This window comes from Microtus pennsylvanicus, chromosome 1 (assembly GCF_037038515.1).
Source record: "Microtus pennsylvanicus isolate mMicPen1 chromosome 1, mMicPen1.hap1, whole genome shotgun sequence".
NCBI classification, from domain to species: domain Eukaryota; kingdom Metazoa; phylum Chordata; class Mammalia; order Rodentia; family Cricetidae; genus Microtus; species Microtus pennsylvanicus.
The window spans coordinates 137490827-137516177 of record NC_134579.1 but is presented as its reverse complement, the minus strand read 5'-3'; the positions used below and the strand labels follow the sequence as shown (position 1 = coordinate 137516177).

General features: G+C 50.4%; 1 protein-coding gene across 1 annotated transcript; it reads right to left on the bottom strand.

Moving 5' to 3' along the window:
- Nucleotides 1-98: 98 nt before the first annotated feature.
- Itpkc (inositol-trisphosphate 3-kinase C) lies at nucleotides 99-22152 on the bottom strand. The gene is made up of 7 exons (XM_075987789.1): nucleotides 20891-22152; nucleotides 12470-12572; nucleotides 10804-11017; nucleotides 7272-7476; nucleotides 5712-5813; nucleotides 5015-5086; nucleotides 99-1423 (listed from the first exon to the last, which is right to left on the bottom strand). Exons 1-7 carry the CDS (start codon nucleotides 22028-22030, stop codon nucleotides 1220-1222), a joined length of 2040 nt encoding a protein of 679 aa, XP_075843904.1. The 5' UTR covers nucleotides 22031-22152; the 3' UTR covers nucleotides 99-1219.
- Between the last annotated feature and the right edge of the window lie 3199 nt (nucleotides 22153-25351).

The following is a 25351-nucleotide window of genomic DNA, read 5'->3' as shown; positions in this document are numbered from 1 at the left end:
CCCAAGGTAACCACTACCCCATTATCCCACCCCAGCATGAAGGCCCAAGAATATGAATTTGAGCCCACATACCCAGATGCCAAGAAAATTCCACAGCATTGACTTTGTCCTGTTTATTGGGGTGCCATTGTGGGCGGGAGGCCCAATAAAGTCATTTTGCCTGGATTCACTGACACCACCCCAGCTAACTATCTCGTTTATAAATATATATAAAGTCAGTAGAAAAGGAAGACATGTTGGCCTGGAAGACGTTAGGCCTTAGGGAAGAGGTAGGTTCCTGTCCTCACCAAGCCCATCTGTGTGGGCCAGGAAGCCAAGGTTCTGGAGAGGTGCTGCAGCACAGAGATAGAGTGGCTTCTGCCCTGTTCCAGAGTACTCCAGTCTTTGGTTAGAACCAGGTAGCCCATGGCAAGGGCCAGAAGCCCAATCACTTGTGCTTCTGGGCAACCTGGCAGTTCATTCTGTGTGTGGGTAGGGACACTTACACAGTGAAGCAAGGCAACTCTAGTTCCCAAGGAGAAACCTCCTCCCCTGCCTCACTGGAGAGCCCCGGGGTCTAGGGCAGAAGAGGCCCTGAGGCTAGAGCTAGTGCACCAAGGAAGGAAGACGGTTACAGTGCTGGCACAGGTGGACGTGGCTGTGGTCTGGCTCTGCAGCAGCCTGAAGAGTCCACAGAGGAACAAGGGATCCTTCCAGGCCTCAGCACGGAGGAGGATGAGCTGTGTTCCCACACTGTAGCATCAGGCCTAGGGCAGCATCAGCAGGTGTCCCACGTCACACCCTCCTCTCAGCACTTGAATGACAACCAGGTGAGGCTGTCACTGCCCTAGGTGGAAGTAGCTCCTGCAGGTCTTCACAAATATGCCAATCCTCTGGGGGAACAGAAGCTAACTTGTTGAGGCTCTGCGCTCAGAAAGCCAGCTCAGGGAGGGTTCGCAGTTCTAGCCGTGGCCCCTGGTACTCCCCCAGAAGCTTCCTAGCTGATCAGGATACGCCATTCATGTTCTGATAATTCTTTCTATGCCTCTACCTGTCTTGTTCCCCACTTGTAAGGGAGCCCAGTGTTTCCAGGTCCCCCAAAGCTCCTGAGACCACACTGATCTGGTGACACCTTGAAGTACCTCATCTTCATCAGCAGCCTCAAGCCCGACAACATCTTAGGGCTCCTCCAGCCAGACACATGCTATCTTGCAAGTGAGCCTAGCAGCAGCAGATGAGATCAGCTCTGGGCCAGCCCCTGAAGGAGATGGATCAAATTGTCCAAACCCCAGAGGTAGCCATCTTCACGGTTGCCCTCGGCCCAGGGTAGCCTGTGACTGAGCGTTTGGTGGTCAGGCAGGGTCACCGTCTTGCCGAAGTCAATCATCCAGACCTTGGCCAGGCCGGTGTGGTCGTGCACAAAGAGAAGGGAGCTGCCCACCACCTGTAATAGTCAGTGAGAGAGAAGAGGTTAGAGGAGCAGGCACCACCAGTCTACTCCCCAATGAGCAGTAAAGCAGATACTCAGGAATCAGGCTGTCCATGTTCAAATCCTGACTCTGCTACTTCTAGGCTGTGTAGCCTTAGGCAAGCATTTTACCCTGTCTGTGGCTCTGCTTCCACAGATGCAAACAGAGAATAACAGTATAATTTACACACACACAAGGCATTTCAAATGGTTCCTAGAACACAACAAATACACAATAAATGTTACAAGTTATCATGTGTGTGTGTATTCTGGGATGGCCCAGAGCCTCCAACAAGCTAAGCAGGAGTTCACAGCTAAGTTACATCCCAGCCCATTGCCTCTGTTTTCTAGCTCTCATTTCTTGTTCGTCTGATAGGGTCTTACATAGTCCCAAATGGCCTCCAGCTATCTATATAGCCAAGAATCCCCTGAACTTCAGATCCTCCTGCCTCCACCTCCCCCCTGTGCTGGCATGAACTCCCAGCCCGGCTGCTTCCTCTTCCCGGGTGCTAGAACAGTGTGAACCAGCACTCTGGGCTATTTGCTGTCATCATTTTTTAAGCCACAGCACAAACTCAAATGGTATCAGGGTTGTGACTGGGTCAGAGAACACAGATCAGACAGAAGAGATGGAAAACTTTCTCCAGAATAGGGCAGTGGCTTCTTAGGCCCAGTGGGCTGTGGCTGATGACGTTAGGCAAGTGGCTTCCTTCCTTTGGCTTTGGTGTCCTGTCTGTAGAATGGGGAAGTTGGTAACACTACCTCCTGGGGTCACATAGCACCCTACAACCCACAGGCTCATAAAGTGCCTCCCAGTGTCTGCCTTGAAATACACCCGGTGGGGCTGTGCACACCTCGGTGGGGGCTGTGCACACCTCGGTGGGGGCTGTGCACACCTCAGTGGGGCTGTGCACACCTCGGTGGGGGCTGTTAGTGGTGCTTGGATTTACTTGTCTTAGATACAGTCACTGCTGAGCAGGTGTGGTGACACATGTCCACAATCCAAGCATTTGTAAGGCAGATGCAGAAGGACAGCCACAAATCTGAGGTTAACCCCGGCTAGGTAGTAAGCTCCAGGCCTGCCAAAGCTCCAGAGTAATAAAAAGTTGTCTCAAAAAAGACACTAAACAGTCATGGTGACACAACACACACCTTTAATTCCAACACTCAGAAGGCAGAGACAAGCACAAATCTACGAGCTCAAGGCCAGCCGAGGCTACAAAGTAGAACTCTACCTCAAAACCAAATGGCCCGGTGAGACGGCTCAAAACAAACCTGATGACCTAAGCTCAAGTCCTGGGCCCATATGGCAGAAGAGGGAAATGACTCCACAAGAGTACCATGGCACTTACACACCCCATCCGACATTCACATACTCACATAGTCAATAGGGAGTTATGCTTTTTTGTTTTGTTTTGTTTTTTGAGACAGGATTTCTCTGTGTAGTGTTGATGCCTGTCCTAGAACTTGCTCTGTAGCCCAGGCTGGCCTAGAACTCACAGATATCCACCTGCCTCTGCCTCCCAAGTACTGAGACTGAAGGCATGTGCCTAAAGTTATGCTTTCTCATAAACAAACAAACAAACAGCTGCTGCCTTCCCTTCATATAATGTAGGTTTCACAAGGCCCCCGCCACCTCCATCTGTCTTACAGCAGGTTTCAACACCGCCCTGCTCCCAGACCCCAGTTCCTGGCCAGGTGAACAGGAGCCTGTCTAGAGAGTCAGATGCTGCCAGGCCTCATGATTACAGGCCTTAGTCTTAGCTACTTGGGAACCTGAGGCAGGAGGACAGAAAATATTCAAGGCCTATAGCCTCGATCAGAGTGAGCTCAAGGGTAACCTGGGCAACGTAAGAACTGTCTCAAGACCTTAAAGAGGCTAACCTAGTCTACATAATGAGTGTGGGGCTATATTTCAGTTGGTAGCATGTCTGCCCCTAAGCATGGTGACACACATCCACAACCCCACACTCAGGAGGTGGAGGCAGAAGGATCAAGAGTCCAGGTCATCCTCAGCTACACATCAAATTCCAGGCCAGCTGGGGCTATGTAAGCCCATCTCAATAAAATAGTGGAGGGTGTGAGGCTGGAATGTAGCTCAGTGCTAGAGCACTTGCCTGGCAGACATGAGATCCTGGGTTCAAATTCCCAGCACCAAACAGAAAAGAGGCAGACTCAGGCCTGGATACTGCTGCATATAGATACTGGCAAGCATCTAGGACTGCTATGTCTTAGGGAAACTAGAAATGCCAATTTCTATGTGAAATTTCATATTTCAGATGGAGGCAAGACACTAGGCCATCCAAACCAAACAGAAGGAGAGGAGAGGCCTCGACCTCCACATATAGCCTGAAGATAGTAACAGGGCCATTTGATCAAAACAAACATGCTGATGACAGCTGGCACTCATGACGGTTTGCCATGGGCTGGGCGCTAATCTATCAGCCTGCTTAACCTTCCTCAGTGTCCACTCACACTCCAGGAGCCTCCCGGAGTGGCTGCTTGGCCTTAGGAGGCTGAGGAGAGGCAGAGCTGGGACTGAGACTTGTACAGGCAAGACTTCCAGCTCAGGGTTTTCTAGAAAAGTCAGAGAAGAGGGGAAAGGGCTGAGGGGCAGAGGAAGAGCCTGGGGGAAAGAAGGAGGTGCCATCACTTCTCTGACTAGCAAACAGCCGCCGAGTATCCGAGCTGCCTGAGAGGCACAGGGTGACACCAAGCATGGTGGCAGACAACTACAATCCTAGCACTTGTGAAGGCTGAGGCAACAGGATCGGGAGTTCTAGGCAGGCCTAGGCAGCACAGCAAGTTTGAGGCCAACCTGAGCTATGTGAAACCCACAAAACAAAACAGACACCTCTGGTCTGGCGTGACGGCACAGTGGGTAGGACACGTGCTGCCAAGTCTGGTCACCTGAGTTTGCTCTCCAGGACCCACATGCTAGAAGGAGAAAACAGACCATCACGTGTCCTCTGTCCTCCCACAAATAATAAAAACATGGAAAGAGCAGTGCTAAGAGAGAGGCTAGGAGCAGAAAGAAAAGGAAGAACCGCACATCAAGGGAGGCACCTAGAGACACACCATTAAGTCACACACTGCTTCCGCTTCTAAGAACCCCGAGTACAGACGTGAATGTTGCTTCCCAGTGACTCGCAACCCTCAGCAGTCCTAGGAGTGGGTATCATCACCCCGGCTGTGTCAACCCATGAGACTGTCTGCGGGGAAGGCTGGGTGTGGTGCTCTTCCCTGTAATCCCTGCATGTGGGAGGCTAGGACAGGAAGATTGTGACTAGGAGGCCACTCTGGGCTACATGAGACTGTGTCTCAAAAGACCACGCCACTCTCCCAAAGGAAAGAAAGCAAGGACGGGGGATATGCTCAGCACAGTGATTGAGAAACCCTGGTTTTGACTCCCAGCCCTGGAAATAGAGACTGAGGAGAGACCAAAGTTACACAGAAGAGTCAGCCTCATCCCCAGACCGCCTGGCTTGAATCCATGCTCCCACTCCCTCCCTGCCTGAATCCCCTAAACTGGAGGCCACATACACCTATGGCAGCCAGGGCTCGCACCTCGTGGGTCTTGAAGAAGGGAGAGTTCTCCAGAGCCTTGCGGAGGTCCTCCAGTCGCGCCACGTACTTTCTCTGAGTGTGAGAGAGAAGATGTCTCATTAGCACGGAAATGCAGCCAGCCCTTGGTGAGCCACCTTGAGATGACTCTTCACCCTGTCATCCTGGACAGTCAGTCAAGGTGGGATAAAGAGAACCAAGGAAGTGGCAGGAAGAGGGAGTACTGGCATGAAGCCATTAAGGTAGTGCACACAAGAGTGAGACAGATTAAATGAGTTCCACCAATCCCCATAGCTCCCCCATGAGATGGAGTCAGTTTCCCCCTTACCCCAGCTGGGCTTCGTCTCTCTCATGATAGGACCTGCTCTTCCCAACAGAATGTGGTCGTGCTGTCTATGCCTAGACACCAGGGGACCTCATACAAAACACCTGCTATCTTAGCTTCCTGTTCCCATGGTGAGAACAGCACAGGCTAGCCTGCTATATTGAACAGACAGACACTCAAGTCCCGAATAAGACTGTGAACCATGGTAGACATAAAAGCCATGCTAGCTGGGACCAGCTAGTCTCAGCCAAACCACCAGCTGACGGCAGACTGTGAGCAAGACTGGCCAGGAGCAGGCCAGCCCAACCTAGCCCAGCCCAAAGCAAGAAGCAGCAATAAATGGTGGCTAGGTCAGGAGATGAGCATCCCACTCACCAGGAGTCCAAGGTCTCCATCTACAAAATCTTCCAGCACCTTCGTCACCTGCTCCAGTGCTTGTGTCTTCTTGAAGTTGGTGTTGCAGGTCCCATCGGCCTTCTGCAAAGCAAGAGGTGAAGTGCTGTCATGTGTGCTGCTTCACCCCAACGCTGGGCAACCTCAGGTACCCCTAGGGTACCCCACCAGCCAAGATAACTCCTACTCAGGGCAAAGAGTCTTCACCCCAACGCTGGGCAACCTCAGGTACCCCTAGGGTACCCCACCAGCCAAGATAACCCCTACTCAGGGCAAAGAGTCTTCACCCCAACGCTGGGCAACCTCAGGTACCCCTAGGGTACCCCACCAGCCAAGATAACCCCTACTCAGGGCAAAGAGTCCACCTGCCTGGCCCAACTCGACCCAGTCCCCTGCCACACTTTTATGTAACCTGTCCTCCCACATCTAACAAAACAGTCACGGCTGAGCTCATCTTGCAAAACAGGCTGTTAGGGGACTGGGAGTTGGCTTCAGCCACGATTCTGCTTCTGTCTAGCGGAGCAGCAAGAGCCAGTCCATCAACTGAGTCCCGTGTATCTGAGGCTGACTAAAAAACTCCCAGCGGAGCTCAGGTTAGCCTTGAACTCCTGGTCCTCCTGCTTCCTTCTCCCAAGTGACTACCTCATTCAGCTTGACAAGACCTACTAGGCGCCTCAGCCTCAGAGGCCTCGTGTGTTGGTATCTACTTCTTGACTCTGGGCATGTAGGACCTGGGGCCCACAAAATAAATGAGCAAAAGTTCTTTGCACTTCAAACTCCTGATCCCTGCTTCAACTTCCCAAGTGCTGGGGTTACAGACATGAGCCACCACACCTGGCCATTTTCACTTATTGACTATGTGATTAATTATTCAAACAGATGAGGGGTGGAGATCTGAGCCAAGCGTCTCCTTCATACGTGCTAGGCAAGTGCTCTATTACCATGCTTTAGCTCCTGTCTTTATTTGGTTAGTATTGTTTGTGTAGTGCTACTGAGAATTGAACCCAGGGCCTCACACAAGCTTAGTCTTCTAACACTGAGCCACACCCCCCAGGCCTCTTTTTTCTCTTTTAGCTTTTCATTTTCGAGACACGGCTGGTTCTGAACTTATGCTGTAACTCGGATTGAAGCCGCGTGCCCTTCTGCCTTAACCTCTTCATGGGAGGAAGGTGTGAGCTCTGACACCCAGCTTTCCAAGTCTATTTAATTTATGGAATAAAAACTTCAAAGACCCTTCCAGCCACTGCGTTCCAGAATGGAGGGAAGAGGGTCAGGGAAGCCAGGGACACAGAAAAGTCTGGACTTGGGGAAAGAGAAGCTGGTATATGAAGATGTCCCAGTAGATAAAGAAACCTCACTCGCCTCTGCTACACGCAGGGATGGGAAGTGGGCCCTTCCCTATACCGGGCTGTCTGGACTCTGCAGACATGGGTCTGCTTCCTTCTAGTGTCCCCTGCCACCCATGCTCCGTACGAAGCCAGTCCACTGCTCCAGTCCCAGAACTCTGAGTGTCAAACAAACTGGCTTTCTCCTGGCCCTCACCTTGATGCCTTCTATCCGGAAGCCGAGGGTGGAAGTTGAGCTCAGGGTCTCCCTCCACTGCATATATCGGGGCTTGGTGACTGCACCCTCAGCATGCTCCTCAGGAGTGGGGGCCGCAGGGTCCACTGCCACCATCTTCTCATACATATCTTTCCGGGGCCTGGGCCGCTCTCGTGCCTTCACCAGCTCCTCTTCCAGGTAGGTCCTGAGCACACAGGATGTGACAGAGCAAACCATTAGAGACAGAGCTGGAAGGCTCGCACTTCCTGACCGGGATGGAGGCGCAGGCCTTTGAGCCCAGCACTTGGGAGGCAGATGCTGGCCTGTGAGTTCAAGGCCAACCAGAGACACATAGTGAGACTATCTCAAAACAACAGAACAAACAAAACCCAGTAAACTGCACAAGTTAGAACAACAAAGCACTAAACAACAACAAAGCATATGGAAGAAAACAGGAGAATGGTTTCATGCTATTTAGTAGACAAAGACTCTTCAAACACAAGGCCATTAACAAAACAAAAACAACGTCTGACATTCTGCTTATTGGCACTTGGCTGGCTGTCACTCATCTAAAATACTGGGGACCAGGAGCTGAAGAGGTGGCTTAGCAGTTGAGAGCGCTGTGCTCTTTCGGAGGACCTGAGTTCCAGTCCCAGCGCCACAAAGTGGGTCACAAGTGTCTGCAGCTCTAGTCCCAAGGGATCTAACACCCTCTTCTGGGCTCCTTGGGTATAAGGCACACAAACACATGTGCAGGCACAACATCCGCACACATAATTAATAAAAAAATTCCCAGCACCCACATGGCAGTTTACAACTGTCTGTGTGACTCCAGGTTCGCAGGATCTGAAGCCCTCTTCTGGACTCCTTGGGCACAAGGTACACACAATGGTACAGACATAAACCAGGCCCACACATAAAATTTAATAAATAAATAAAAGGAAAATTAAAATAAAAAATACTTGGAACCAAAATTACTTCCGGCTTTGAGGTTTTCAGATTTTCTAATTATTGTATAAAGTTTCCAATTTCACAGCAAATTTTTTAAATTTTAAAAATCTCTGATTTTTAAAAACATGTACTTTTACTGCAGAGGGAACATGCTTATGTGGCTAAGGGGACAGTTTTCAGGAGCTGGTTGTTTGTGCACCACATGGGTCCTGGGGGTGGAACTCAGGCTGGCTGGCTGGGTGGCATGAGCGCTTACCCAGTGAGTTGTCTCATAAGCCTCACTAGAGTTCTTAGTTAGCTTTGAAACAGGGTTTCACTATGTGGCCTTCCTGGTCTGGAACTACTGTTTAGACCAGGCTAGCCTCAAATTCATAGAGATCCAACTGCCTCTGCCTTCTGAGAGCTGGAATTAAAGGCAAGACTTCTTATTTATTTTGTTATTTATCTGTGTGAGTCTGTGTGGCTATATGGACACCATGTGCACGAAGGAGCCCTCGGAAGCCAGCAGCAGGTATTAGAGTCCCCTGGGACTGGAGGTGCAAGCTGCTGTGCCACCACATGGGTGCTAGGAAGAGCACCAAGTGTCTGTAACCAGTGAGTCATCTCTCCAGCCTGCCCCCAACTGGGAGAGGGTTCAAGGAAAGAATAAAGATTTTGGTTATTAGAATCAATGGTATTAAGAGAGTGAAATGACAAATGCAAGGCCATGGCTTTGGTCCTTGGTTCCAGGGGAAAAAAAGAGAAAATAGGAAATTTAGAAAATATACATCTCTCTCTCTCATGTGTGTGCATTATATGTACGTAAAACAAAGGATTTATATACAGAATATGAAATAAAAAAGAGAAAGAATGGGGCTTGGTGGTTGTGGTTTGAAAACAATGGCCCCCAAAGGGAGTGGCCTTGTTGGAAGAAGTGTGTCACTGTGGAGGTGGGCTTTGAGTTCTCATATGCTCAAGCTACTCACAGTGTCATAGTTGACCTTCTGTTGCCTTCTGATCGAGATGTAGCCAGCACCATGTCTGCCAGCATGCCACCATGCTTCTTGTCATGATAATGGACTGAACCTATGAAACCATAGCGAGCCACCCCAATTAAATGTTTTCTTTCATAAGAGTTGCAGTGGTCGCCGGGCGGTGGTGGCGCACGCCTTTAATCCCAGCACTTGGGAGGCAGAGGCAGGCGGATCTCTGTGAGTTCGAGACCAGCCTGGTCTACAAGAGCTAGTTCCAGGACAGGCTCTAAAACCACAGAGAAACCCTGTCTCGAAAAACCAAAAAAAAAAAAAAAAAAAGAGTTGCAGTGGTCATGGTGTCTCTTCACAGCAATAGAAACCCTAAGACCATGGTGTATATTTACAATGTTAACACTTAGGAGGCAGAGGCAGGAGGATTGCCTTAAGTCTGAGACTAGCTGAATCTATATACTGAATTCCACACCAGCCATGGCTATACAACAGATCTGGTCTCAAAAACAAAAGTAAAAAACAAACAAGCCCAGGGCTGTGGATGTAGTTCAGTGCTGTAGCTAACAGGGCTTGTCCAGCATGAACAAAGCCCTACATTCAACCCCCAGCACCAACATAAAACAAAAGACAGTATTGACTAAGGAACCACTACAACCAAAGTGAGTCCTTAGCTCTAGGAACTAATAATCAAGTAACGTTTTTTGGTTTTTGGGGTTTTTTTTTTTTTTTTTGGTTTTTCGAGACAGGGTTTCTCTGTGGCTTTGGAGCCTGTCCTGGAACTAGCTCTGTAGACCAGGCTGCTCTCGAACTCACAGAGATCTGCCTGCCTCTGCCTCCCCAGTGCTGGGATTAAAGGCGTGCGCCACCACCGCCCGACCTAATAATCAAATAAGTAAAACTCTGGCTTAGGGGCTGGGAATGTGGCTCAGTTGGCAGGCTACCTGCCTAACATGCACAAAGCCCTCGGGGTCTCATCGTCAGCATAAACCTCACGGTGTCATATGTCTGCAATCATAGATAACATTTAGGCAGTGAAGCCGGGAGGACCTGACACTCAAAGCTATCCTTGGCTACGGCTACACAGCCAGGATGAGTTGAGACCAGCCTGGGTTACAGGAAATACTCTCAAAAAGAAAAAGAAAACTGTAACAAAAAATACACAAATACAATGTAATTCCATTATATATCCAGTAGTTTAAGTTAATGAAACAAGTGATACCAAGATAGAACCAAGAATACCAAGAAGGAACAGCAGGCCTGCACACCTGGAACCCTCATGGCAGGCCTGCACACCTGGAACCCTCATGGCAGGCCTGCACACCTGGAACCCTCATGGCAGGCCTGCACACCTGGAACCGTCATGGCAGGCCTGCACACCTGGACCCCTCACGGCAGGCCTGTACACCTGGAACCCTCACACCTGAAACCCTCACGGCAGGCTTGCACACCTGGAACCCTCACACCTGGAACCGTCATGGCAGGCCAGCACACCTGAAACCTTCGTGCACCACTGGCAGGAACACACACTGATATAGGTACTTTGAATTGATTTGGCCCTATTTTCAAAATTATCCACCACCTTCCCTGACCTTGGCCCATGGCTGCCCCAATCCCACCTGCTGCCCATCTTGCAGTCCATGATGGAGGGGCCCTCAAAGTCTGCCAGAAGATCTTCCATCTGATTGAAGGCCTGCCCATCCCGATGCACCATGCCATAATAAGCAGGCACAAAAGGCCGCAGGGGGTCTCCCATCAGCTGTTCCAGGCTGCGCTGCTCACACTGACAGAAACGTTTCAGAATCCGACCATCCTCACCGGCCTGGAAGTTCCCTGTGTGAAGCAAGACCAAGAAGAGACTGCGTCAGACAGAGACCTGCCACCCGCTATTTCCCGGCATGTATCAGACCAGCCATTGCCATCTTTCGGACACCCCAGCAATGCTGTCTCTCCCTCCCTTTCTGTTGTGTTTGTTCTAAGACAGATGGCCTTGAACTCAAAGATCCCCGTGCTGGGACTAAAGGCTGGCGTGCCCAGCTCATGCCTGGTTTTAGATGGATTTATTTCTACTCTCCATTGTTTATTCAGGGTCCTATTTACAGCATATACCATTATTTATTTTGTAATTTTAGAAAATGTTTATTTTTTACTTTTATATGTATGGATGTGTGAGAGTGTTCAGAGGCCAGAAGGAGGCATCTGATCCCCCAGAGCTGGAGTTACAAGTGACTGCAAGCTGCCCAGCGTGGATGCTGGAACCCAGCACAGGCCTCTAAGAGCAATGCATGCTCTTAACCACTGAGCCACCTCATCAGATCCAATTTCGTAATTTAAAAAATGTTTCGTTATTATTATGTGTGAACCTGTGCATGGTGCGATGAGGGGTCTGTGCCAAAACAATCTTGTGGAGGCGGTTCTCTCCTTCAACATCTACATGGCTTCCAGGGGTTCCACTCAGGTCATCAGGCTTGCACAGAAAATGCCTATATTCGATGAGCCATCTCACCAGCCCTGTTTTGTAATTTTGAATGAGTGATCTTGTCTTCTGAGGGAACTCTGTGAGATCTGAGTTGACAACATGGCTCTCCACAAGAGACCTGCATTTGATTCTCCAGGGACCAGCCACTTGGGTTTATCTAAATTAATTCATGCTAGACACTGTGACTTGAACCTATAATCCCAGAAATCAGAAGGTTCGGGTGGGAGGATTGACACAAGTCTGAGCCCAGTTCAGGATACACAGTGAATCCAAGGCAAGTGTCAGCTTCACAACAAGACTCTAGGGAAACAAACAAATTTCACAGTGCTGGCATTATCCAGAGCACATACATGGAGAAGGTGGAATTCCAATTTTTTTTTTTTGACAAAAGGGACAGTTTTGCTTTGCTTTGTTGGTCTTGCTATGTAGCCCAGGCTGGTCTTTATTTTGGCAATCCCCTACCTTAGCCTTCTAAACGCTGGGATTATAAACACGTGCCACACCAGGTGTGGGGGTGCAATCTTTTAATCCCAGCATTTGGGAGGCAGGGGCAGGAGGATCTTTGAGTCCAAGGCCAATCTGGTCTACAGAGTAAATTCTAGGCCAGCTAGGGCAACAGAGTCTCAAAACAAATAGATAAGATAAAATACTGACTAGGCCAACTGTTTCTCCTAGCAGCCCCGTAGAGTGGGGACTGTCACCACGGTGATAGTAAAGACACTGAATCTATACAGAGCAGAGCTTTCCCTAGCCCACACACCCATGCCAAGCTCTGCCTGTCTGTCTACCGATTCCCCCAGTCTCACCAGCATGTCCAGAAAGCTGGACCCAAGGGTAGTGGTGCTTATGGAAGGAGACCATGAAGGGCGAGTATTTCAGAACCGTCTTCAGCTTCTTCCAGGGCTTGCTCTGTAGGGAGGGCGAACATGAGGTATGGTCAAGGCCAGGGAAGTACCCTCCTGAGGGTTCATGGGGCTATGGTCCCCAAGCTTATTAGGGTCATCGAACCCCACTTCATCCAGAGACCAGAAGACCAGCTCGTGGGGAAGAGTCTGCCTCTATTACTTTCTTTGTTCTGTCTCTGTGTCTTTGCCATAACAGGAAAGATAGGGTAGGCTAGGTCTGGTTACTGTAGCAATCACCAAATTCATATACCTTAAAACCCACAGTCACCAAATGTGAAGCCAAGCTTCTAAATAAGGCCAGATATGGAGCAAACCATAGAGGCAGGAGCGGAGGAATAAAGGCCAAGCACAGAGAGACACAAGGCGGATGATAGTGGCCAACAGAGGCTGGTCACCAAGGGTTCTGGCTTGTCCTCTTTTTTTAAAAAATGTATTTATTGTGTCTATAGTGTTCTATCTGCAGGTATTCCTGCACTCCAGAAGAAGGCATCAGATCTCATTACAGATGGTTGTGAGCCACCATGTGGTTGCTGGAAACTGAACTCAGGACCTCTGGAAGAGCTGTCAGTGCTCTTAACCACTGAGTTATTTCTCCAGCCACCCTTGCCTTTTTAAATTTATTTATTTTTATTTTATTGGTATTTTGTCTGTGTGAGGGTGTTGGATCCTGGAGTTACAGACAGTTGTGAGCTGCCCCATGAGTGAGTGCTGGGAGTTGAATCTGGATCCTCTGGAAACCACCGTGCCTCTCCAGCTCCCTCTTTGTCCTCTTGAACTGAGGTTATGGACTTGGTGCCAGTGAACTGTGACAGGAAGTGCTACTTCCAGGTGGAAGCTGCGAGCCAATTCAGATGCTCCATGTTCAACTCCATACTAGAGGTGAGGAGCTGGGCAAGGGAACAGGCCTCGGCCCCTAAAGGGGGACAGCACAGAGCAGGACCCCCAGCCCACAAAAAAAGGTAAACTTTTGCTGTTCTAAATCATTCAGATTTGGTGGCAATTTGTTACCATAGTAGATCTTAAAAAAAAAATTCAATCTGATTTATAAAAGTTTTGCCTACATGCACATATGTGAACCATATGTAGCCTGGGGCCCATGGAGGTGAGAAGGCACCAACTCCCCTGAAACTGGAGTTTATGGATGGCTGTACACCATCATGTCTGGGAACCAAATCCAGGTCCTCTGTATGAGCAGGCGATCTGAACCCTGAGCCATCTCTCCAGCCCCACTGTATAGATGGTTGAGCATGTAGGGTCCTTACAGAGGACCCCAGTTCCCCACACTGGATACCACGGGGCAGCTCGCAACTGCCTGTAACTCCTGCTCCACAGGACTCAACACCCTTTTCTGGCCTCCACAGGCACGAAATTCATGTGCATCCTTCACCCCTACACACGTAAAGACATAATTCCAAAAATAAAATCTCAGCAGGGCATGGCGCACACCTTTAATCCAATCCCAGTCAGACCTCTGTCAGTTCAAGGCCAGCCTGGTCTACACAGCTTCTAGGCCAGAGTGACCCCAGGAGACCGTGCCTCAAAAATAAATAATTTTGTTTTCTGAGACAGTTTCTCTGAGTAGTCCTGGCTGTCCTGGAACTCTCTACGTAGAGCAGGCTGGCCTTGAACCCACAGAGATTCACCCGCCTGCCTGAGTGCTGGTGTCAGGAGACCCTGTTTCAGAATAACAAAAATTAGGGCCAGCTAGATGGCTGGGGGTGGGAGGTGGGGGTAAAAGTGCTTGCTGGCAAACTGAAGACTTTCAGTTCAATCCCCAGAACCCACATAGTGGAAGCAGAGAACCAGAAGCTGCCATTAGACCTAAACAGAACAAAGGTAATGAGAAAAAGAAAAACTACAGAAGAATAGTAGAGAGAAAAACAGAGATGAAAGGAAAGAAAAAGAGATTGGGGTGAGCCGGGCAATGGTGGCGCACGCCTTTAATCCCAGCACTCGGGAGGCAGAGGTAGGCGGATCTCTGTGAGTTCGAGACCAGCCTGGTCTACAGAGCTAGTTCCAGGACAGGCTCCAAAGCCACAGAGAAACCCTGTCTCGAAAAACCAAACAAAAAAAAAAAAGAGTTTGGAGTTTGGGGTGGAGGGAGAGGCCAGGAGAGGGATGCAACAGAAAACCAGAGAAGGGCTGGGGTGTAGCTCAGCAGAAGTGTGAAGACACAGCACAGGGCTCTGGACTATTCCCATCACTGCTCAAAAGAAACACACAGCAGGACCCAATCAACTCTTTCTTGCTATTTCACTTCTGATTCAGGCGCGAGTGCGTGGCGTGGGGTGGGGGTGGGGGGGGACACGGCTTAGTGTGAACTGGGAGAGTCCGTAGCCTACAGGGAAGGAAGCTGACTGCTCACCCAGCGCAGCCGCAGCCGCAGCCGCCAGGGTCAAGGACGTGTTTTCTCCCAGCTCTCCACAGACCCACAGACAGCAAACTGGAGGGAGCCAGGTGTAGGACAGCGTGGGATCCAGGAAGGGAGGAGATGATTAATCAAGGTTCCTGTTTACTAAGCACCTGGAACATTCCAGGCACCATGACAAAGACTCTGTGTGCCATACCCCATTTAATCCTAAAAACAGCCCCAGGAAGACTGTTGTCTGTGTCAAAGGAGAGGAAACCGACTCAGGGGTGAAGCCACTGGCCTAAGTCACCAGGCACAGCGCTGGGTTTCTGGTTCTATCCCCACCCCATTGCCCTGGGGCTCACCCACTGCATTTCAGATGGATTGAAGCTTATGGGGAGGGAGACTGCTGGGTTACAAGTGTCTCTAGCACCTGGGGTGACACAGCAGGTGTCCCGAAACACAGTGCTTGGAATAAAGGTTACTTGACACTGTCTTTTATTATCATAAGCATGTAGTGTCCTGTTTCCACCCCCCCCCCCCCAGTTCACCAGATGGAGATGACACCCCAGACCTCCTGCAAGCTCACCACAAGTGCTCCACTACTGAGCCACACCCCCAGCTCCTCACTGGGGGATTCTAAGCAGGGGCTCTATCACTGAGTCACACCCCCAGCCCCTCACTGGGGATTCTAGGCAGGGGCTCTACCACTGAGTCATACCCCAGCTCCCTCAGTGGGGGATTCTAGGCAGGGGCTCTACCACTGAGCCACACCCCAGCCCCTCACTGGGGGATTCTAGGCAGGGGCTCTACCACTGAGCCACACCCCAGCCCCTCACTGGGGGATTCTAGGCAGGGGCTCTACCACTGAGCCACACCCCAGCCCCTCACTGGGGGATTCTAGGCAGGGGCTCTACCACTGAGCCACACCCCAGCTCCCTCAGTGGGGGATTCTAGGCAGGGGCTCTACTGAGCTACACTCCACAGGCCCTTCTCTTTTCAGTGTATCTTAATCAGGAAACAGCTTATCATGGTCTCAGCTCACACGTCCTCTCCTCCAGGAAGCCCTCTCTGATACCCTAAATCTAACCCACTGTATACCAGAGACTCCCACAACCCCCTAAACTGCTCTCATCCAGCCCTGGCCACTCAAGCTGCTAGTATCTCTGGAGAGCATCTGTGTTTTGGGGGAGGCAGTTCCCTGTGAGTTTCAGGTCAATCTGGTCTATGTTCCAGGTCAGCCAGGATTACACGGTGAAACCCTGTCGTAACCCTGAGAGTTATGAGGATAATGTTTTGGTCTCACATTTGTCTCTGAAGATTAAAAGGGGGCGTGTGTGTCTGTCTTGATTACTAGTATCCCCAGCAGCACAGGACTTCAGAAACAATTAAAACAGAACAGGATGGGGGGGAGGGGGGAAGGTCAGTTAGGATTAGGAGTTCAAGCTACGTAGTGGAGTTCAAGGCCAGCCTAAGCTATGGGACCTAGTTTTTAAAAACAAAAGGGGGGGCATAGCTGGGACACCAGAGAAGGAAGCAGGGGACGACACGTGCAGGCAGGCAAACAGCAGCCATGGGTGGAGAGCGTGCACTCCGGCTGAAGGGTGGTGGGACAATTAGGACAGCAGAGGGTGGTCGCCTGAAGACAGGACCCAGCCTTGAGTTCCTGATGGCTTCAGGAAGGCTGAGGAAGGATCTTGATGGAGTGAGGCTACTGAAGGAGTTTCTGGAAAGACGAAGAATTCAAGATAAAGAAGCCTCAGAAAAAAGGCAAGATGACGACAGATGCACGGATAAAAGGGGCTAACATGAAAAGCTTGAAACTCGGCTAGAAATGAGTCCAAAAGTGTGGTTTTGATTTGACTTAGCCAATACTAAGCACAAGATGCCTTTCTGTGTCTCAAGTTCCCCATCTATAAAACAAAGATGAAAAGAATGCTCATCTCATCTGGGACTCAGAGGCACACACAGTAGAGCTGCAGAGGTGGAGGACTTTAAGTTCCAGGCCATCCCAGGCTACACAGTGAGACCCAATGGATGGAGGGAGAGAGGGAGGGAGGACAGGCAAGGAAGCACTGTGTACAGGCTTGTAATCTCAGCTCCTTGAGAGGCTGACTGAGGTAAGAGGATGGTAAGTTCAAGCCTGCCAGGGACGCATACCAAGTTCAAGGCCTGTAACATGGGAAAATCCTGCTCAAAGTAAACACTGAAAAAGAAGACATAGTTTAGTAGTATAGTGCCTGCCTAGCATCCACAAGGTCCTAGGTTCATTCAGTTCCTCAGGGTCAATAACACAGAGAGAGAGTGGGGGGTGGGGGGTAGGAAGGGGGGGAGAGAGAGGAAGGAATAAGAAGAAAAGGAGAGAGGAAGGGAGGAAGAGAAGGAGAGAGGGAGAGAGAGAGAGAGAGAGGAAGAGAAGGAGGGGGAAGAAAGAGAAAGAGAAGAGGAGAGAGGGGGAGGGTGGAGAGAAAGGGGAAGAGAGAGAGAGAGAGGAGAGAGAGAGAGAGAGAGAGAGAGAGAGAGAGAGAGAGAGAGAGAAACAGAATGGGCCAGTGAGATGGCTCCGCAGATAAATATATGTGTTGCCAAACCAGACAGCCTGAGTTTGATCCCTGGATCCCACGCAGTAAAACGAGAGCAATAACTTCCCCAAGTCGTCCCATGACCTTCATGTGGATGCTGCAGCAGTGCACATCCACACACTAACACAGTACATAAATAAAGGAAACAAAACAGCAAAGGAAAGAAGCATTGGGCATGGTAGAGCACAGTTGTGATCCAAGCACCCAAGAGGCTGACCAGGCAGGGCAGTGGCTACAGTCAGTACAGGTCAGCCTGTACTACTTCTGTACTACTTAACAAGACCACTGATCTAGGCAGGCACTTACTGCTTCTAGTGTATGAGAAGGGTTTGAATTATATATATATATATATATATATACACATACACACACACATACATATATATATATACATATACACACACACACACTTCAGATTTAGGCTAATCTTTTTTTTGGGGGGTGGGGGGTTAAGACACGGGTTTCTCTGTAGCTTTGGAGCCTGGCCTGGAACTAGCTCTTGTAGACCAGGGCTGGCCTCGAACTCACAAAGATCCACCTGCCTCTGCTGGGATTAAAGGCACGCACCAGCACCACCGCCTGGCTAATCTGCTGATGAGCCACAGCACCAAGCCTAGGGGCTAAATCTTTGTTTGTTTATAGATAGGGTCTCATGACGTCATCACTCTGGCTGGCCTGGAATTCACTAGTAGACCAGATCTACCTGTCTCTGCCTTTGGGATTAAAGGCGTGCACCACCACTTGGCTTCTAGGGGGTTAAATCTTAAGTGTGTGACCTCCCTGGATGAGTGATTTCATCTCTTGTGCCTCAATGTCTTCATCTATTAAAAATATATATAAGGGATAACAATAGTATATGTGTCACAGGGCCGCCGCGAGGCGGAATGAACTAGCGGAGCATGCATGCGTGTGACAGTTGCAGCCGTCGACGTCGGTGCTCTGAGTCATCCAGTCCCAGCTCAGCTGTGTGGAGATGTCAAGGAGATGAGTGAGTGTAGACACAGGGAAGAGCCGTGGCAGAAAGCCCTGGAGGGTTGGCTCTTCTGTGTGGGCATTAGCACGTCGAGGCAGGTCTGTTTCTCACAGCTGGGGCCACATGTGTGAACACGTCCCTGAGGGAGGTACACTAGCTAAAGGGGGATCAAGGTAGACTCCAAGGGCCCAACCCCAGTAGGAGGACTCTTCAGACAAGCTGGCAAGCAGCCGGACTCTGAACCCCACCTGGAGCTCTATTCCACACCTGCGTCTGCTCTGCCTCTCCCTCCCTGAACCTGCCCTGCTTGCTCTCGTGATTCATCAGGAGAGAGCCGCACCCAAGCAGGGGATGATGGTGGAAGATGTAAATAAGAGTCTGAGGGGCCCCTTGGGGAGCAGAGAACGACAGGGAGACGAGGTGGGTACCTGGGTAGGCTGAGGAGCCCTGCGCATTTTGCCCTTTGAACATCTAATGAAAAGCCAGGAATAGCCATCCTGTTGCTCACGCCTATAATTCCAGCACTTTGGAGGACTGAGGTATCACAAGTTCAAGGCCAGCCTGGGTACAGGGTGGTACCTAGCTAGGCTGAGGATCCCTGAGCATTTTGCCCTTTGACCTTTTTTTTTCAAGACTGCATTTTTAATTATGTGTATGTGGGTGTGGACAGGTATATGGGATTACAGGTACCACAGAGGTCAGAGGCTTTGGATCCCCCTAGAAACAAAGTTACAGGCAATTGGGAGCCACCCCACAGTGCTGAAAATCGGAGTCTTCTGCAAGAACACTATGTGCTCTTAACCGCTGAGCCATCTCTGCAGCCCCTCTTTGAGTAGTTAGTGAAAGCTGGCTCATACCTGTCATCCCAGCCTCTGGGAAGCTCAAGGTAGCAAAACTGTCATAAGTTCACGGCTAACCTAGATACATGTTGGACACCTGGACATTCCTTTGAACATCTAATGAAAGCTAGAGGCAGGAGGCTGTGTCAGCTCATGCCTGAAAAGGCTTATTGGGGGGACTGAAGAAATGGATCAAAATACTTATGCTCTTGTAGAGGGCTGGGGTTCGATTCTCAGCGCTGACATAGTGGCTCCTGACCATTTGTAGCTCCAGTTCCAAGGGATCTAAACCCACCCTGCATGGCCTTCCCAGGCAGCATATGCTTGCACACAGTACACATACATACATGCAAGCAAAACAATCACACATATAGAGTAAGTAAATTTAAACAAAAAGTAAAGAAGAGGCGTAAAGCACAGAATGGCCACGAGTTCAAGGCCAGTCTTGCTTCACAGTGAATATAAACAAACGAGTATGGTATGGAGCACGTACCTAATTCCCGAAAGGCAGAGGCAGGAAAATCGTAGCAAGTCGGAGTCCAGTCTGCAGGCCAACCTGGTCTACAGAGCAAACTCTATCTAAATGGGGTGGGGCGTGGGGCACAGCGTGGTAGAACTCGTCTGCAATCCCAGTATTTACCACAGCAGAGACTGGGTCATCAAGAGTTCAAGGTCAGACTCACAGGTACAAAGTTTGAGGCCAGGTTGGGCTATAGGAGAATGTCTAAAGAAGAGAAAAAAGTGCCCTGGCGGTGGTGGTACTCACCTTTAATTTCAGCACTCTGGAGGCAGAGGCAGGCAGGTCTCTGTTGACTTCAAGGCCAGCCTGGTCTACAGAGCAAGTTTCTGGACAGCAAGGGCTACACAGAGGAAGAAACCCTGTTTGGGAAGAAGAAACCCTTTTTGGGAGGGAAAAAAAAGGACAAAGAGGCCAAGGGTCCAATCAAGCCATCTGAGAATGAGTGTGCATTCCTTCCACCTTATTGGTGTTCTTCGGAGCTGAGTGTGGGACCCCCTCCAGAGGACAACAGAAGTCATAGACCTTTCATGTAAAACTGTGTATCCACATAGACACAATGGTACAACGTCAGAGGTTCCTAGGCAAGACAGAGGCAGCCAGTAATCTCCACTGCAGACCACCCCCCAAGAACAAGTAACCAAGGGGGAGAGGAAAAGACAGACAGGAAAGGGGAAAGAATAGGGGGTTCATAAAATGATTAGCAACTTGGTTGTCAGAAGGAGGTGGTCAATGCATGAAAGAGATAGCTAGAGATGTTATTGGGTTTTTTTGTTTGTTTGTTTTTGTTTTTCGAGACTGGGTTTCTCTGTAGCTTTTTGGTTCCTGTCCTGGAACTAGCTCTGTAGACCAGGCTGGCCTCGAACTCCCAGAGATCCGCCTGCCTCTGCCTCCCGAGTGCTGGGATTAAAGGCGTGCACCACCACCGCCCGGCCTAGAGATGTAATTGTTGGCAGCTAAGAGTAACCGGGAAGAACACTTTCTAAGCCAAGGCAGAAAGGATGGGAGGATAAGAGATTTGGGGTGGAACGCATGCTCTGGGATGAATGGGTTCTACTCACTCCAGATCTGTCCTCCGGATCACTGGTACCTCCGCCCCCAGCCACCAAGTCATCCTCAGATTCATCAAAAGAGGAGGCAGAGGAGAAGCCGCCAGTGCCCCCTTCAATCCGGGATGGGGGTCCCACCGGTTGGGCCTCAGGCTCAGGAGTCTCAGGGGTGATGATAAGGCGGGGCACAGGACATGGGGAGCTGCATTCCAGGTGGGAGCACAAGTTAGCCACCAACTCCCCAGGCTCTGGTTCCTCTAATAGATCACCTCCATTGGACTCCCCCAAAACGCTGTCAGCCCAGGGACCATCAATGCCAGATTGAACCCAGGCTCCATCAGTTTCTTGTGTTGAAAAATCATCCCTTCCAGGTTGTTTCCAGGCTGTCTGAGTACTCTGTCGTATAAAAGAGCCATGAGTTTGGGACTCTGTCCAGGAGCCGTCGGGGTCATGTGGTGTACTGGAACCATCCGAGGATGATTCTCTGCAGGGGCCATCAGACCTTGGTTCAGATGAGGGGCAGACTCCGTCTGGGTGAGTTTGGAGTTTGGACGTGCTATGATGCGTCCGGAGGTGATCAACCCAGGGCTTGTCCCTCTCTGGCAGAGTCTGCCACCGCTCGAGTCTTTCCAGACCGGTCCAGGACTCATCAAACCCTGGTTGGGTACAGAGGCTGCCTCTCTTTGGTTGAGACTGGAGATCGGATCTATGAGGATCAGTTCGAAAGCCATCTGTACAGGAACCGGCCATCTCCATCTCTGCCCAGGGGCTGTTCCTTTCTGGATGCGTCTGGAGGCTGAACCCGGCTAGCTCCTTATGTTGGATGGGTTTCTCCGACTCTGCTCCTAGGCCAGCTGCTTCGCACACCGCGTGTCGGTCTCCACAGGATTCTGCCTGCGGACTGTCCCGACACCGCACAGGCCTGAAGTCGGTCCTCTCCGCCTCAGAGTACAGGCTGGACCCCTCAGTCCAGGCCTGAGGCCCGCCCCCCACTGGCCGTCCCGTCGGGCCACCCGCTCCGGGCCCAGGTCGCTGCAGTCCCGGTTGTCGCCGCCGCCCGCCCCTCAGCGCCTCCAACCCCATGCGGGCCCCGGCGGGCAATGCGTCGGCCTCCGCCTCGCTCAGGCTCCCCCGGCACGGGCAGCGTCTCATGCCCGCTCCCTCGGCTCGGGCTTCGGCCCATCCGACCCCACCTTCCCCTTTAAATCCTATGAGGGGTGTGGCTGGGGAGCCCCAACTCGTGGATTCCGGGCCCGCAAAGGCTCCAGGCCGCCCGGACACCAAGGGGTTAACCGATACTCCACCTCCCAGGGAAAGCCCAAAACAACGCCCCCACCGGATGTGACGAACGTGGGGCGGAACCTGGACTGGCACCGCGGGTCTCACTGGGAAAGAACTGTCGTCTGCTACTGATGCTGGTTGGGGTCTAGATCGCTCATCGGGGGACCCTTTTCCCTGCATCACATCAGCCTTACTCCAACCCAGTGACAAGTTCAGCCACTCACTCATTCAACATTCAGGGACAAGGTGGACTTTTCAAAGACTTAAGAGATCCCACAGGCGTAAGTTTGAATGTCTCCGCACTCACTTCCCAGCCTTTACATTGAGAGAGTAAGAAGCCTGATGTCTATCTAGGTGGGCACGGTGGTACAAGCCTGTAACCCCAGCCCTTGAGAGATGGATGTAGGAGGTTCAGGAGTTCAAAGTCATCTTTAGCTACATAATGCCAAGCCTAGGCTTCAAGAGACCTTTCTCAGAATACACACACACACACACACACACACACACACACACACACACGCACGCACACCAGGACTAGGTAGACCCTATCAAGACACACACACATGCACGCACACACACCAGGACTAGGTAGACCCTATCAAGACACACAAACACATACACACACACAGACACACACCAGGAATAGGTAGACCCTATCAAGACACACGCACGCACGCACACCAGGACTAGGTAGACCCTATCAACACACACAAACACATACAGGCACACACACGCACACCAGGACTAGGTAGACCCTATCAACACACACAAACACATACACACACAGACACAGACACACATACCAGGACTAGGTAGACCCTATCAAGACACACACACGATAGGAGAATGTGGTAACACAGCAGGTCCATCCAGCCTGATGGCCAGGTTTGAGTCCAGGACAACATGGCAGAAAGAGATCTGTGCTTCCACCACACAGCATAAAGAAGTGTTCGTTCGTGTTTTAAAGAATTCCAGGGCTGGAGAGATGGCTTCACAGTTAAGAGCACAATTTGCTCCTGTAGAGGATTGGAGTTTGTTTTCCAGTACCCGATATGGGAACTCAAAATCCTCCGTAACTAAAGTGTCAGAGGATTGGATACCCTCTTCTGGCTGCCTCAGATCATGCACAAGGTGCACAGACATACATGTAGGCAAAAACACCCATACACATAAAATAAAAAACCAGGGGGGGTGCACATGCTTGTTCCCAGCACTCAGGATGCAGAGGCTGGTGCATCTATGAGTTCAAGGCCAGCCTGGTCTACAGATTGAGTTCCAGGACAGCAGGACTACATAGAGAAACCCTGTCCCCAAAACCAACCAACAAATAAAATAAAAATAAATTTTACTGAGCCTGACATGATAACCCTTTAATCCCTGTACTCGGGAGGCAGAGGCAGACAGATCTCTGAGTCTGTGCCAGTTCCAGGGCAGCCAGAGCTACATATAGAAACCTTTGTCAAAGGATAATAATGATAAATAGGTAAATCTTTTTTTAAGGAGTTTTGGGGACTGGAGAGATGGCTCAGAGTTTAAGAGCACTGTCTGCTCTTCCAGAGAATCCTAGTTCAATTCCTAGCACCCACATGGCAGCTCACAGCTGTGTGTAACTCCAGTTCCAGAGGATCTGAAACACTCACATAGATATACATACATGCATACTTTAAAGTAAACCTGAGGAAAAAAGGAATTCCAGTGTTTAAAACTGTAACAAAGAACTCTCATGTCTACACCGTGAGTGATGGCACACTCCTATAATCACAGCACTCTGGAGGTAAACAAACACATTCACTAGCTCCGCACCAACCTGGGCTACATAGTGAGAGCCTATCTCAAAAGAGCAGAGGCTGGGGACTTACCTTTGTGGCAGAGCATGTGTACTGGGGCCTTTGATTTTTAACTAACTAACAATAAATAAATAAATAAATAAATAAATAAATAAAGGTCCCGTGTCTAGAGGATTTGTGTGCCAGGGCCCAACACTGGATCCCTACCTCTGTCAATCACTTTGCAGTAAGGGACGCCTCGCTACAGGTTGGTTTGTTTTTTAGTTTTCCTTATGTGTATGTGTCTGTCTGTGCAGGTGCATTCAGGTGCCTTTGGAGGCCAAAAGGGGTGTTGGATCTAGAGTTGGTATCACAGGTGGTTGTTATCTCAACAGCTGAGCCATCTCCTCAGCCCCCCTCCTTTTAATGCTGGTGATCACACTTGCTCTATCCCTGACATATACCTCCAGCACCATTTGTTTTCCAGTTTACCAGGGAGGACTTTTGAGATTTCTGCCGTTCGCTAGCCTTTGTCTGTAACCTGCGCCATGAACTCAGGTGTATGAATACGTGACGCAGGGCCACGGTGAGCCATACCCTGTAGGATTATTGTCTGAGGTGATTTTTCAGTCTATCCCTTGTGGTGACATGGCTTGCATCGCCCAAGTCAGACTCTTATCTTTGGAGGAGAACAGGAGGTCCTTTTAGTCTTGAAATTGAGTCACCCATAGTAGGGACATTGCGTCTGGGCCCGAGGCTCCCCGGTGAGTCATCTCATCCTGGGCTAAGAAGTCAGAGATGGGAACCCACCACATACATCATACACATTTGAGAACATGACGTCTGGAGGCGGAGGAGGGCTCTTCTGAGGTCACATAGCAAAGGGTCAGGCACAGGGATCTTTAGTTCCCGTCAAAGAGGGTGAGGCTAGACAGAGCACCCGTGTAGCGTGCTGAGGCACACATCTGCAGTTCTCCCTCTGGTCGGTGGTGGGAAAGATGTCCCAACCAGCAGCTGTTTCTATTCCAAACGAGAAGAGTGAGTCAATTTTCTTCCATGCCAAGTCTCCTGACTCAGCACTGGGAATCTTGACTGTGTTCTGGGAAATGTCTGGCCTTCAGAGGGCTCCCTCCCACTGACGGCCATCTCTTGAGTGGGCGGGGAGCAGAGAGTAGGGTGCAGGAGGGAACACAGACACAGTATGCAGCCAAGGGGAGTCATGTTGAAGGCCTGAGTGGAGAAACAGTTTTCCTATGCCAGGCAGTGGATTTAGATGTGCAAGGATGGAGGCTGGATGCCAGGATGTGGGTGTTGGTGCAAACTGGAGAGTCTCCATGTGCAAGGAAAATGTTTGCTTGGACGAATGTGTGGTTATATTGCAGGGGTGTGGCTCAGTGTTGGAGAAGCTTGCTTAGCAGTCACATGC

What these genes read in the sequence shown, in the direction of transcription:
- Itpkc (XM_075987789.1), bottom strand. Translation starts at nt 22,030, where the DNA reads ATGAGACGCTGCCCGTGCCGGGGGAGCCTGAGCGAGGCGGAGGCCGAC. An exon ending in GACTGCAAGATGGGCAGCAG is followed by an intron (nt 7,477 to 10,803) that starts GTGGGATTGGGG and finishes CTGTGTGCTCAG; the next exon opens with GACCTACCTGGAAGAGGAGC. An exon ending in CCTTCTTCAAGACCCACGAG is followed by an intron (nt 1,424 to 5,014) that starts GTGCGAGCCCTG and finishes TGACTATTACAG; the next exon opens with GTGGTGGGCAGCTCCCTTCT.